The sequence below is a fragment of the Periplaneta americana genome, chromosome 2, assembly GCF_040183065.1.
Source record: "Periplaneta americana isolate PAMFEO1 chromosome 2, P.americana_PAMFEO1_priV1, whole genome shotgun sequence".
In the NCBI taxonomy this organism is placed as follows: Eukaryota; Metazoa; Arthropoda; class Insecta; order Blattodea; family Blattidae; genus Periplaneta; species Periplaneta americana.
This window is the reverse complement of record NC_091118.1, coordinates 99,931,906-99,945,847: the sequence shown is the minus strand read 5'-3', so window position 1 is coordinate 99,945,847 and position 13,942 is coordinate 99,931,906. Positions and strand designations below refer to the sequence as shown.

Here is a 13,942-nt window from a genome sequence, read left to right as displayed (position 1 = left end):
ACCACATGGACCTTTATCATGCGACGTTGCAAAGAAGTGTCATTCAACACTAATTCCATAATCGTCTTCATGTAAGCAATTATTTTTAAAATTCTTTTTGTTTTTGTATTGTTAACTTGATCCATCGGAAAAGTAAATTATTTTTTTCATATCGTTGAATTCTTGCTTTAAGAAATTGATTGCTTCGGATTGAAAACAATGAAAGGAATCGATGTCATGTTTCATGCTTTCTGAGATGACAATATTTTTGTGACGAATTTCTGTATCTTCTTTGAAATATAATACGAAAGGATGTATTGTGTCTTGGCATTTGTTCCAATGCACACCTTGTACTCAATCTTGTATTACAAAGGAATAATTTTCAGAAAAGTCTGCAATAGGCCTAACTATGTAATTTTCAGGTTGTACATTTTCTTTGCATTCCGTCAAAAATAAAATATGGCGACTTTTGAAGGGATGACGATGCATCTTCTACATGAAAAACTTTACTTGCTTGGAAGCCTTTTATTTTTTTAACTTTTCACGGGGGTATCGTTTTCGTTTTCTTTTCTTGATAGGGGATTCTATTGTCATCAAACTCTTGTTTAATTCCTCAATATTGGTGATTTCTAGCGCTGTATCCATAGATCTGCTAGAATAAGAACTGGGATAATCACTCTCTCTGCCAGCACTTTCATTTGATTCATGTTTACTAATATCACAAGAACTACCGGCTTCACATATAATTTCATCTGACCTATGTGGAAGTTGATAGATTTTTTACGGAACGAATCTCATATTCGCAAATTCAAAGACGCCTTTAAATTGAGCTTTATCAATAAATCGCGACTTATGCGTCTTAGTGTTCTTTTCTTTTGAAAAGCGTGATTAGAAAGGTCAAATGGATTTAAACACTTGTTATATATTACGCGTTCTTTACCATCACTCATGTTGTATAGAAGTCACGTCCCTCCGTGAAATTCAAACCCTGACTGATCATTTTTCTCTTCTATATTTTGTCTCCTGCCATCTGTTTACTGCCATAAAGTTTACTGCCTTACCCAGCCCTGCTATCTTTAAATACTTCGCTATATTACAGTATAAACATACAGCATTGTGAAGGGCTCCCCCTCTTAGCTGTTCTGACAATAATAAGATAACTTTAGATATTTACTGTTCCTTAAGGTATTGATCATTTGATGAATGAATGCATTTCTTTTGTAGTGTTGCTAGATCAGATATTACATGCAACGGGGGATTTCGTAAAAATTGCCGCGGACAGCCTTTTAGTCTATCTATGGCTGCAAGTAGTACATTAGCTGGGAATCGCGAGCGCGTGCATGCCTCCGGAAAATAAATTGTTACAAATGTATGTGTGGAGATCCCACATTTCTAAATGCAGTAGTTTAAAGATAATACATCAGGGAACAAGTCTATAATTTTTTCAGATTTTTAACTTGGCTATTTAATATAGTAATTATGCTTTGAAAAAGAAATGATTAAAAAAATACGCCAAATTTTAAATTTATTAGTGATAGGCCTAAAGTAATAAAAACTGTTGTATTTAGTCTTTAAAATGCGCCAAACCGTAAATCTCAATTATTTGTAGACACAGAGTTCCAAGTGAGTTTATGTAGCAGTGCGCGCATAATTTGCGTAATTTCAGATAGTCATAACTACACAAATAATTAATAATTGTGAAAATAAAACAATACAGGTCTCTTTATTTGATGTCTGGAATTCATAAAAAAAAATCGACCATTTCCGAGAAGGTCGTGTCTTATTGCTGTGCGATTTGACGTGGAATGACTCAGAAGCGAAGTGATTATGGCCGAGGATTATTCCAAACATCTTTAGTACTGTACATGAAATAAATATACTTACATCGGTGATGTCGCCCTGTCTCCGACTCTGCTTATATTGAGAAGATCAGAACCCCCATCAAACCTCACTTACAGTGTAAAATATATTTCTTGTTCTCGGAGAAGTAAGTTTCAGATACGAGTTCCAAAATTCTTGAACTAGTGTAATCTACAATATCTTGTAAATTTAATTTGCATTTCCCTTCCAGTTACCAGTATGTTCTTAGAATAGACAGCTTCCTTAGCTCGTAACAGCATGGTATGACGGGTGTAAGTTATGGTTGTGATTTTTTGCTATTGTTTTCATAGTTATGTACTGTTTCTTCGTTAAATTTGGGGTTGCAATTACGGAGACAGATTCTCCTGTAGACATTTTTGTGCGGCGGGTCCTTCGTAATTTCCAGGATTCCGAATAAATTCATTTACCTCTCGTAAATGTGGTGGTGATCATTTCCTTCAATAAGTTACTTTAGCGGCTACTTCGTCACTCTCCGCTTTCAGACTCATTGATGTCGCATATGACAAATTAGAAAGGCATTCTTTCTAAATATCTCAATACCTATCGGTTATCAGTTTACTTCTCTCAGTTGTCACGAAAGTGTTTTGCCGGATGACCTCGTTGATTAGAACCAGATAAACTTGCTACACTCCTTGAGAGAACTGTAGGAAGAATTATTTATTTTCCAAACCACTGGGAATTATTTCGTTAGAAACAAATCATTTGCACGATGATTGGCATTCCAACGCCGATAATATGGAAGGAATCCTGTGTTTCAGCTTCTGAAATATCAATTTTTTAAATATATAATTAATTACACAATCTTTGTGCCTGCTGAGACTCACTGCTGAGAAGTTCATGACGATTCATTCATTTTTAACTCCAATATAAAACACACCACTACCAACAATATGGACTATAGGTGCGTAGTTCTATTCACACGCAACTGAGCTGTTTAAATGAAGTTAGAAACCCTTCCGTTGCAGACTCTTTAAACATAACATCATGATATTTACACTCTGAGATTTATTAAGAGAAGCGCGTAGCGATCAGGACCCTTCATTTGGGCATACATGTATCTGTGTAACTCGACAAGTGATACAGACTAGTGTCCTGCAATGATCGAACACGAAACAGGCAACCATTCAGTGGCGAAGCTCTTAAGAGAATTTGAGTTATTATATATATATATATATATATATATATATATATATATATATATATATGTAGTAATTGTAGGGTAAAGTTGCCTAATGCCGTGATACCCCTAATTCCGTGATACTTTTTTTCATTGAATATCAAAGGATTGGATATCTTGCTTGGAAGTTCACCGATGTCTCAAAAGTAGGTGAAAGATGCACTCTTTTGAGAAAGATGTCTGGCGTTATGATCGAGCTTCGAGTGAAACTCATTTTAAAAAGTATCACGGGATTAGGGTATCACGGCATTAGGCAATTTTACCATATAAGTTCGAAATAACTATGTATCGTAACACTTGGTTTCACTCCGATCCTTCCAATAATTAAATTAATTCACTGGTAGCAGTCATTCCACTGCGAGAGGCTTGTGGCAAAAGCTTCGTAGCGACGCGCGACAGCCTAGCTCACAGGCAGCGGCACTCGCAAGCTTGCGGGAAAGCCGGGGAGAAGGGGGTATAGATTCGCTACGACTCATTAGCAAGACGTGGGGCTAGCCTCAATCGTGATATAATATTATGTAGCTCCATGTTCGTGTTCTGTGAATGCGCTGCATTGTTGAGTGTTAGTTTAATCAAAAGTGCATGCGTATATGTGTTACATACTAATTTTGTGTAAAATGGCTCATACTGAAAGAACATTGAGGTCATTATTTGTAGAATTAAAAGAGAAACCGTTTTCAAATTTGGCGTATGAAACAAAATGAGCTTACGAAGATAGGAGATCGACACTGCATTTACATAGTCTATTAAAATAGCCGATGGAGAAAGAGAAAATTGGACACTTCAATTTTAATGGTATAAGAAATATCCTTGGCTAACAAGGTATTCTGAGCTAAATAAGTTATATTGTTATACCTGTATTATGTTTGGGGGTGAAAATGAGTGGTCATGATCTTCTTGTGGGGTCTGCATCACAAAAAAAAATGATATAAAAGCCGATAAACACCTGCTGTATAAAAAATATAAAGTAAGTAGATTTTTTCAGCCAACTCAGTATTTACACCTTAGCTTCGCCACTGACAACCAAGACATTGCGAACTTCATTTTATTTCAAATGAAAAGCTAATCGCATGACCTGTGGTAAAATCCTTAAATGGTTAAGCTGAGGTATGGAAGTTGAGGACAGCGAATATGTTTATAACAAGGTGAAACAAATACGACAGGCCTCCTCCTGCACAACGAACATCGGCGAATATCGAACTTCACCATACTCGACAAACTTGAACCGAATCTAGCGCCTGTAATGCTTGCACAGACACAGGCAGATGAAACCTCGAGATTGTCATCTACAAGGTAGCATACAAACAAAAATCACGATGTCGTTTCTGGCCTTATTTTTTACGTGTTAAATGTAAAACTTACTGCTAATGATTGCAGTATAAATCGTCTGTTTACAAGCAAACACATTAAGTAAAAAATATTACTTCTGAGAAAAGGCGTTTGAAAGTTCCTGACAAAACTGAATCCTCAAAATAGTATTTTTGGTAACTTATTTCTCTTTATGTGTACTTCATTTTCCAATTCCAAGTTCATACACATACATTATATAATTTAATACCCTTTTTCTCAGAAGTAATATTTTTGACTTCATGTGTTTTGCTTGTAAACCGATAAATACATCTACAAATAATTTTTGTATAACAATAAATGTTAGATCTATACACTGGATATTTGAAATTACGAGCAACATTAAGTAGAAACCTGACAATAACACGCAAAAGCATTATTGCTCATAGATAATCCTCAAACTAATGCATAGTAGAGGAAACCAAAGTTGTATTTTGAAACTGTATGAAATGGATATTAAGAAGTAGACGTAAATTCTGACATTAATAAATAACATTCAAATATAGATAACTTACGTACTCAATTCTGCGACTGTATGAAAAACTTACTGCAATCTTAGAACTGATGTCACAAGATTTTAATATTATTATTACAGAGTCCAATAATTCATTTTTCACTGATGAACTAGGTATTAAGTTATTTAAATTTAGATTAAATAACGACTTCACTGTGTGACAAAGTTTCGATGTTATTTCCATCATCTTCTAAATTCTAGTCAAAAGGATTCATAAGCGATTATTAGGGCCAGGAAGTTCATGCCCTAAAAACCTGCCACTAAATATGCATACAATTATGCCTTTAAAAACCTTAAATTATTCCAATAAATATTCATTAATAAAATTCTATATTTCTTGATATCACTAACAAATGACAAGTAATAAATAATAATAATAATAATAATAATAATAATAATAATAATAATAATAATAATAATAATAATATTATTTACTTACTTACTTACTTACTGGCTTTTAAGGAACCCGGGGGTTCATTGCCGCCCTCACATAAGCCCGCCATTGGTCCCTATTCTGTGCAAGATTAATCCAGTCTCTACCATCATATCCTACCTCCCTCAAATCCATTTTAATATTATCTTCCCATCTATGTATCGGCCTCCCCAAAGGTCTTCTGCCCTCCGGCCTCCCAACTAACACTCTATATGCATTTCTGCATTCGCCCATACGTGCTACATGTCCTGCCCAACTCAAACGTCTGGATTTTATGGTCCTAATTATGTCAGGTGAAGAATACAATGCGTGCAGCTCTGCGTTGTGTAACTTTCTCCATTTTCCTGTAACTTCATCCCTCTTAGCCCCAAAAATTTTCCTAAGAACCTTATTCTCAAATGCCCTTAATCTCTGTTCCTCTCTCAAAGTGAGAGTCCAAGTTTCACAACCATACAGAACAACCGCTAATATAACTGTTTTATAAATTCTAACTTTCAGATTTTTTAACAGAAGACTAGATGACAAAATCTTCTCAATCGAATAATAACAGGCATTTCCCATATTTATTCTGCGTTTAATTTCCTCCCGAGTGTCATTTATGTTTGTTACTGTTGCTCCAAGATATTTGAATTTTTCCACCTCTTCGAAGGATAAATCTCCAATATTTATAGTTCCATTTCGTACAATATTCTGGTCACGAGACATAATCATATACTTAGTCTTTTCGGGATTTACTTCCAACCTAATCGCTTTACTTGCTTCAACTAGAATTTCCGCGTTTCCCCTAATCGTTTGTGGATTTTCTCCTAACATATTCACGTCATCCGCATAGACAAGAAGCTGATGTAATCCGTTAAATTCCAAACCCTCTCTGTTATCCTGAACTTTCCTAATGGCATATTCTAGAGCGAAGTTAAAAAGTGAAGGTGATAGTGAATCTCCCTGCTTTAGCCCGCAGTGAATTGGAAAAGCATCAGATAGAAACTGGCCTATACGGACTCTGCTGTAAGTTTCACTAATACACATTTTAATTAATCGAACTAGTTTCTTGGGAATACCAAATTCAATAAGAATATTATATAAAACTTCTCTCTTAACCGAGTCATACGCCTTTTTGAAATCTATGAATAGCTGATGTACTGTACCCTTACACTCCCATTTTTTCTCCAATATCTGTCGAATACAAAAAATCTGATCAATAGTCGATCTATTACGCCTAAAACCACACTGATGATCCCCAATAATTTCATCTACATATGGAGTTAATCTTCTCAAAAGGATATTGGACAAAATTTTGTACGACGACAACAAAAGTGATATTCCTCGAAAGTTACTACAGTTAGTCTTGTCCCCCTTCTTAAAAATAGGTACGATTATGGACTCTTTCCATTGTTCTGGTACAATTTCCTTTTCCCAAATTGCAAGTACAAGTGTATAAATTTCGCTAGATAATGCCCTTCCACCCTCTTGTATTAACTCTGCTGGAATTTGATCAATACTTGGAGACTTGTACTTTTTCAGATTTTCTATCACAATTTCGACTTCAGAAAGTGTGGGTTCCAGTATAAATGCTCAGCAGTCTGTATTTGAATTTCGTCCCGATCATTTCTATTTGGCCTATGTATATTTAGTAGTTGCCCAAAATAGTTTTTCCATCTGTTCAGGATTGAATGAGAGTCTGCAAGCAAGTCACCATTCTCATCCTTGATCACGTTTACCCTTGCCTGATATCCGTTTTTAAATTCCTTTATACCATTATATAAATCTCGAATTTTTTATTCTTACTATTTGTTTCTATCTCATTCAGTTTTTCCTTCAAGTAATCTCTCTTTTTATTCCTAAGTGTACGACTTGCTTCCCGTCTTTCATTGAAATAATTATCTCTATTCTCCACGATTGGATCCTGTAAGAATTTCAATTTTGCCTGTTTCCTTCTATCTACTACAATGGAACAATCTTCATCAAACCATGGTTTCTTTTTTTTAGTTTCATGAGAATCTATGCTCTGCTCAGCTGCAATTTTGATATTATCTCGGATATTGTCCCACACGCTATTAACATCTAACTCTTCCTCAGCTTCGTCAGCAGTTGCTAAAGCAGCAAACCTATTTGAAATTTCAACCTGATAACGTTGCTTAGTTTCCTCATCCTTTAATTTCAGAATATTAAATCTACTAATATTAGCTTGATGCTCTACTCGCTTGGCTACTGATAGTCTTTCTCTTAATTCTCCAATTACCAAATAATGGTCAGAATTACAGTCTGCCCCCCTGAAAGTTCGAATGTCTACTATAGTAGTGTGCCTTCTTTTATCTATCAAGATGTGATAATAATAATAATAATAATAATAATAATAATAATAATAATAATAATAATAAATAAATGAAATAATATTATAGGTCAAACTAGGTGAGATTAAACTTGCATTTATTGTTGATAGCGGCACATTAATTGTGCCATGCAGCGAAACTTTCAATACTTTTCTGGTAAAATAATTAGCTTAGCCTATAATAATTTCACTCAATACCAGGTTTCAAAGAAAGAATATTATGTTTTTATTCTAAAAATCTAAACTATGCATTTTTAATGCAACATAAAATCAGCTTTAATGAACTTAAACGCGAAAATATTCCACAGTAAAATTAAATATCATGAAATATTATCAATTTATAAAAATGCCAAAATATGCAAATGTATGCAACATAAAATTTGGTTTAATAAGCTTAAACGTTGATGATCCGTGAAGATAATTAATCAGCAAACAATTAGTCAATGGAAAAACTATATGCAAATGCATGAACTTCTTGCCCTAGTGATTATGTGTCTTCAAAGAGTGTATTCAAGAATGAAGAATAAAATTCATTTTTGTCCGTTTTTTCTCGATCTGGTCATTGTGAGCTGGCTCCACTATATGTAGCATAGTTTATAATAATCTTTATATGAGACAGAAAAATGTTAATAATTAGCTGCCCGTACTAACTGTGGGTATGAAAACTTACTTGAAATGTTTCTTTAAGAAACAATGGCGTGTATTTTGAAAGAATATTTCAATTGGCAGAGATAAAGGAACTGGTCACTCTACTCCATTATCTCCTGGCCTAGTTGCCTCATAAGTGGTGCCTTCTTAGTATCATTTTGTGAGTTTCAGACGTTTTCGGACAGTTGACTGAACAACAACAGTTGAATTGGCATCCTCAGTGAATCCCTACCCTAACACGTGACATGCGAAGCAAAGTCGTGAATGCAACGCGTTACCCCCTGTGTGATCGCGTGATCAGATCACATAATCTTGAGTGATCAGTGTGATAACTTGATCACTATCTACTCAAAGCCTGGGGTACTCAATTTTTCTACAATATTTTGCTCAAGCTTCGATTTCGCAACCTTATTATATTGTAATTAGTACGAGAAGCTATTTTTTTATATGGTCTACTTGCCGCGAAGACCTATGTACACAGTTTGGGAGGTGTCTACATAAACTCATTAACAGTTCTGTTAGAAATGAAACCGCGTTGACAATATTAGTGCATATGGCAATGAGTTTCATGGTTGGTTATATGTCATAATACTATCACCATATCATTCTTCTGTAAAACAGTCTGGTGAGATATTAAAAGTTGCTACGATTTTCTCGTAATTGTTCTTATAATTGTACGCTTATGTAAATTTCTAAACAATATAATTAATAAAATTATACTAAGCTTATACTGTAATTCAGAATATACTCTGACCAAATTGAGTCATATCACTGTTATCGACAAAATGCTTGAAATGGAAAGAAAGACAGAAAGAAATAAAGGAAAAAAAAGGACGAAAGACACGTGTTTGTCACGACAGCACAAGCAAGGCGAGAGTCTAGTCGAGAAAGATAAACCAATCACAACATAATCGCAGTCTTAATAATAATAATAATAATAATAATAATAATAATAATAATAATAATAATAATAATACTTAAGGCTTTTAGGGAATCCGGCGGTTCATTGCCGGCCTCACATAAGCCCGCCATCGGTTCCTATCCTGAGCAAGATTAATCCAACCTCTACCATCATATCCCACCTCCCACAAATCCATAGACTTGTGACACTCGAAGTACCAAATCTCATAACCTTACTCCTTTTGCTGTGGTCGTGCCAGAGAATCAGTCCCATTCCGAGACTTATTTTGGGGTTTCGTAACAAGCTGCTTTTTACAGTGATGGGTTGTTAGTCCTTCTCCCAACCCCCAAGCTGAAAGACTACCCCTTATAGGCTGTCCATCCACGACTGCTTATTCAATATAGTATTCGCAGCTATCCTCCTTATCTGGAGGCCGTCTCTTCTATCCGCAATCTGAGGACGCGCAATGCCGTGGTGATAGGGACAATAATAATAATAATAATAATAATAATAATAATAATAATAATAATAATAATAATAATAATAATAAAACTTAAAGAGTGCACAATGTAGTTTCAAGCCGTTTGTATGGAAAACTGTTTTCCAACTAATAATTTGGAAAATTTCGGAATAATTTTCTGAATAATTATCACTGTGTCTGAGTAGAGATCAGCCTCGAGGTCGTCCTTATATTAACTATCCTATGTTTAGTTTTGTTTTTTTACTTGCAGCAAGTAACATGGTATATTCATTTAAATCACCTTGCTTTTATTCTGCAAATTAACTTATGTTGGTATCCAAATTTCTTTCTTGTTTAATTTTATCTCATAATCGTTCGAAGATATTTAATTTACTTTCAACCAATGCGGTTAGAGTCCATATTTCGCGTTCAGTACAGTACTTGAAATACATGTACTTACATGATTAACGATTTAAATAATTTAACTTTCTTGCTACTGCTTCACATTACAGGATAGGCCTATCTTGTAGAGTGTAATAACTAGAGACGAGAATTCCATACAAATGCATGTTTTTATAGGACATAGCTCAAACTTAATCCTTATCCATTTCATTAATTTCCTGTTCCAAATGTGTGTACTTTTCCGTGCATATTTCCATTTTTTGGCCTTTCTGAGGATAAAACCTTGCATAATGCATATTTAAGCAATTTTTTTAGCTTAATCATGCATATAATGTACATTATATTCAGTTTAAATGCATGTTTAATGGTTTTGAGTGAACACCTCAGTTTCTCGATTTTTATGACCCTCACTTTAACTTCAGGAATCAGGACTGAAAAAGGAAAAGAAAAAAAAACTACGTAACAGAAAACGATTCATTCGTTTGCACCCACAACATCTTGTGATGTAAAGGGGTCATTCTCTGCCTACAAAAACTTATTGACTGACAAACGCAGGAACCTCTGTGCAAAAAAAAAAAAAAAAAAAAGTGGAGTGAAGTGAAATACGAAATTTGGAACAAAAATGCATGTTTTAATGTATTTTTCGCTTGATCGTGCATGTTTCATAGTTTGATAGTACATGAATATCTTGGGATTTTATAGTGCATGAAATTCTCGTCTCTAGTAATAACACTTGGTTGCTTCTGGCAGGCCTATTTGTATCTTAATTTCTTATAGTAGTCTACGCTCTAAGAAAATCTTAGAGATTGGGAGAGAAAATCTGTGACAATGCCTAATTATACAGAACACACAACTTCGATGACTGGGATGATTTTATAACAAATACAGACATTTTAGAAGAATTAAGAGTACACCCAGTTCTCGACAAAATCCAAAATTATAAATCACGATGGATACATGTGAACAGAATGCCACGGAATAGATTACCTAGATTACTTAAAAATTACACCCCATCAGGCACAAGAAATTAGGGAAGACCATTGAAGAGACTCCTCAACATCTGATTTGAGATCGGAACAGGTCAACAGTGGCCTAACTCCCTGAAAGCTACATGATGATGATGATGATGATGATGATGATGATGATGATGATGATGATGATGATGATGACGACGACGACGACGACTTCGACTTTCTTACAATATTGAGAGTAACACCTTATTTCTTATGAAAAAACATTATCCTACACTTGATCTAAGTTTCAAACAGAAAATGACAGTTTAATGGTTTACTTAAATGAGATAATGAACCAGGACAGAAAATTAATTTCATTTCAAACAGCACTGGAAACTAATAATCATTACATATTTATACTCGTCCAACATATGTATTATGCAGTGAATGACAACGAACTCAATGACTTATTTGTAATTAATAAAAACTATGCCGCTCCAAAATAATAAGTAATTAGTAAGAGAAAAGCATGAAGCGAAGCTTCGCTAACTTACCTTTATTTAACAATCACATGATGGTATGTACATGATTTTCGTAGATTATACAATATTATTCACGAAGTCACAAAATCCACTGATCACTAGGCTCCTCTAATTAATTATGAAAACTAAGGTAAAGTACCCACGTCTATAACTCTGAATTTTTTAAACTTACTGACATTGTTTAGTAACAATATACGCTTTGTTAACTTACTATTATAATTTACCTTTTATGTGCATCCTAGTATTAACTGCTTTAATTCAAGAATATTATATACCTGTACCATCTCTATAATGGCTCCGTAAAATTAACATCAACACATTAAACAACAAGTTAAAGATAGATTAGCCTCTATATGTCTATTATTAAACTAAACTTTATGATGAAATATAAAAATGCAAGAAACAATTTTATATTCTCGTTCCAAAGGAGATAAGTAATTTAATTCACTAAGCTCTGCAATCAAGTTCCTGGTTTTGGTGTCTGTACAGGAAGCGCATATAAAACGCAAATGATAAGGATAATCTGAAAGCACATGAGAGTGACAAACAGACATCCTTCCTTTTATACAAAGCCTTATACTTCCCTTGTAAGAGAAATATTAGCTTATAAAAGGCCTATATTATTTAAGTTCTTAACATATACAATTTTCGGTTTTAATGATGTCTTCACACTGAGACTGAAAAACTGATAAACTAAGATCTATAAAAAGAAGAGAAGTAATCTTAACGACATAAAAAATATTCAGCATAATAAAATAATATTAAGAAAAAAAAACAATAAAAATATCTCTCTTGAACATGGTTCGACCATACTAACATAAAGCATTTTTTTAAGTGTTACTCATTAAAATGCATTCTTATATTTAAACCTTAACTACACTGACAAAGTAGATACCGTACGAAAAGTTTCTTTAAATACGATAGGTAGCCCAAACAACCTCAAACACATCAGTGTCAACGACACTAATGTCTTGGTGGCATTGACATTCTGCCATGCCACTTGCTATATCATTAACGCCCAATAACAAATTATAATATAAGATTATTACCTCTTTGCACTGGAGAGTAATGTTAATTGATCAATTCAAATTCTTTTAACGGAGCCATAGATTTTAAAATAGAAATATGTCCAATTCACAAAGAACACTTAACAACACCTCAAGCAGCACCACTACCAACAACACTACTGACAGTACAAACCAATCTACACATTACCATCCATTATGAACTTTACTATGCCTCAGTAATTTCCCATGTAGGTACAGTGTAGCCATCAGAAAGAATTCAAATAATTTAAAGGTTTAAAACAAACACCTGGATATCCCAATAAACTAAGCTAATCAAATATAATCTAATTATATTATACATAAACTGTTTTCTATGTATTACAATATAATGCACCAATTAAATGCCAAAAAATATGACAAACTTTATTAATTGTTTCACAGTTGGTGAAAGTGTTACAAGTACCAACACACCAAATCAGAAAGTGTAAAAAATTAAAATGTGATTGATTTTAATTTAAATATTTTGTTTATTGATATTTATAAGAACATTTAAGCCATTATCAAATGTAGAGCACCTACATAGTTATTTTCTATAAGACTGTGATACAATTTGAAGGACTTTTTAGATGAATACCCTGATCACATATATATGTGATATAAGATCAAGGATGGAAATTAAGATAGAGTATACTTTGAAACGTAATAATATCTATTACTTTAGGTTTGAAGACAAAATTAGACTTCAAAATCATTTTATAGATAATTCACAAAACTAGGCAATCGTTAATCATTGAATTGAACAGAGAATTTCACATATCGCAATGATATGCCTCACATTCATTTGTATAACGATAATCTTCATCGTGTTTATTTTTATCCTCACATAATATCATCTTTGTAAATATTTAATCTGTTTACTTCCTTCACATTTCTCACAAACATAAAATACAATACTATCGCGTCTTGTGATATAGGGAATTTTTGTGTATGTTGCATCCCTGAAAGCGTCCCTCAACAGCTGCTAAACTGTTCGGCGAAGCTGTGATGTTTATACATCTATGAAAACATTTAGAAGGCCGTGAGCGCAGTGAGTGCTTTAAGTTGTAGACGTGAGAGAGAGGGAGAGTGTAATAGTGCAAATTAAACAAATATGTCAACACAACCTCATAGTAAAAAGCGCGTGTGTTACTACTACGATAGTAAGTATACTTTTTAGTTGATCTAAATAACATAACTTGAAAATTATTTTAAGTCAAATATTTATATATCATCCTGGTCTTCCAAAGCCTAAGAGGTGCGACCATTTCCTTCTAATATTGAAGGTCGTTATTCGTTAAAAGTAAGCCAAATAATAAAAAATTACATTTAT

The 13,942-nt window shown here is 33.7% G+C and overlaps 2 protein-coding genes across 7 annotated transcripts in view; one reads left to right on the top strand and one right to left on the bottom strand.

Annotated features, from left to right (window-relative positions):
- Src64B (Tyrosine-protein kinase Src64B) overlaps positions 1 to 12,798 on the bottom strand; it is a 284,478-nt gene extending 271,680 nt beyond the window's left edge. For 5 of the 6 annotated variants that reach the window (XM_069818190.1, XM_069818195.1, XM_069818193.1 and 2 more), the window contains exon 1: positions 12,616 to 12,798. The gene's annotated coding sequence lies outside the window, so the exon portion shown is untranslated. Of the gene's footprint in view, positions 1 to 11,578; positions 11,598 to 12,615 lie in introns of those variants that run through there. The other variant, XM_069818191.1, reaches the window with a different exon arrangement.
- Positions 12,799 to 13,615: 817 nt separating this feature from the next.
- HDAC1 (histone deacetylase 1) overlaps positions 13,616 to 13,942 on the top strand; it is a 58,094-nt gene continuing 57,767 nt past the window's right edge. The window contains exon 1 of the mRNA XM_069818188.1: positions 13,616 to 13,772. Coding sequence (XP_069674289.1) covers positions 13,724 to 13,772 — 49 coding nt within the window. The 5' untranslated portion in view covers positions 13,616 to 13,723. The remainder of the gene's footprint in view (positions 13,773 to 13,942) is intronic.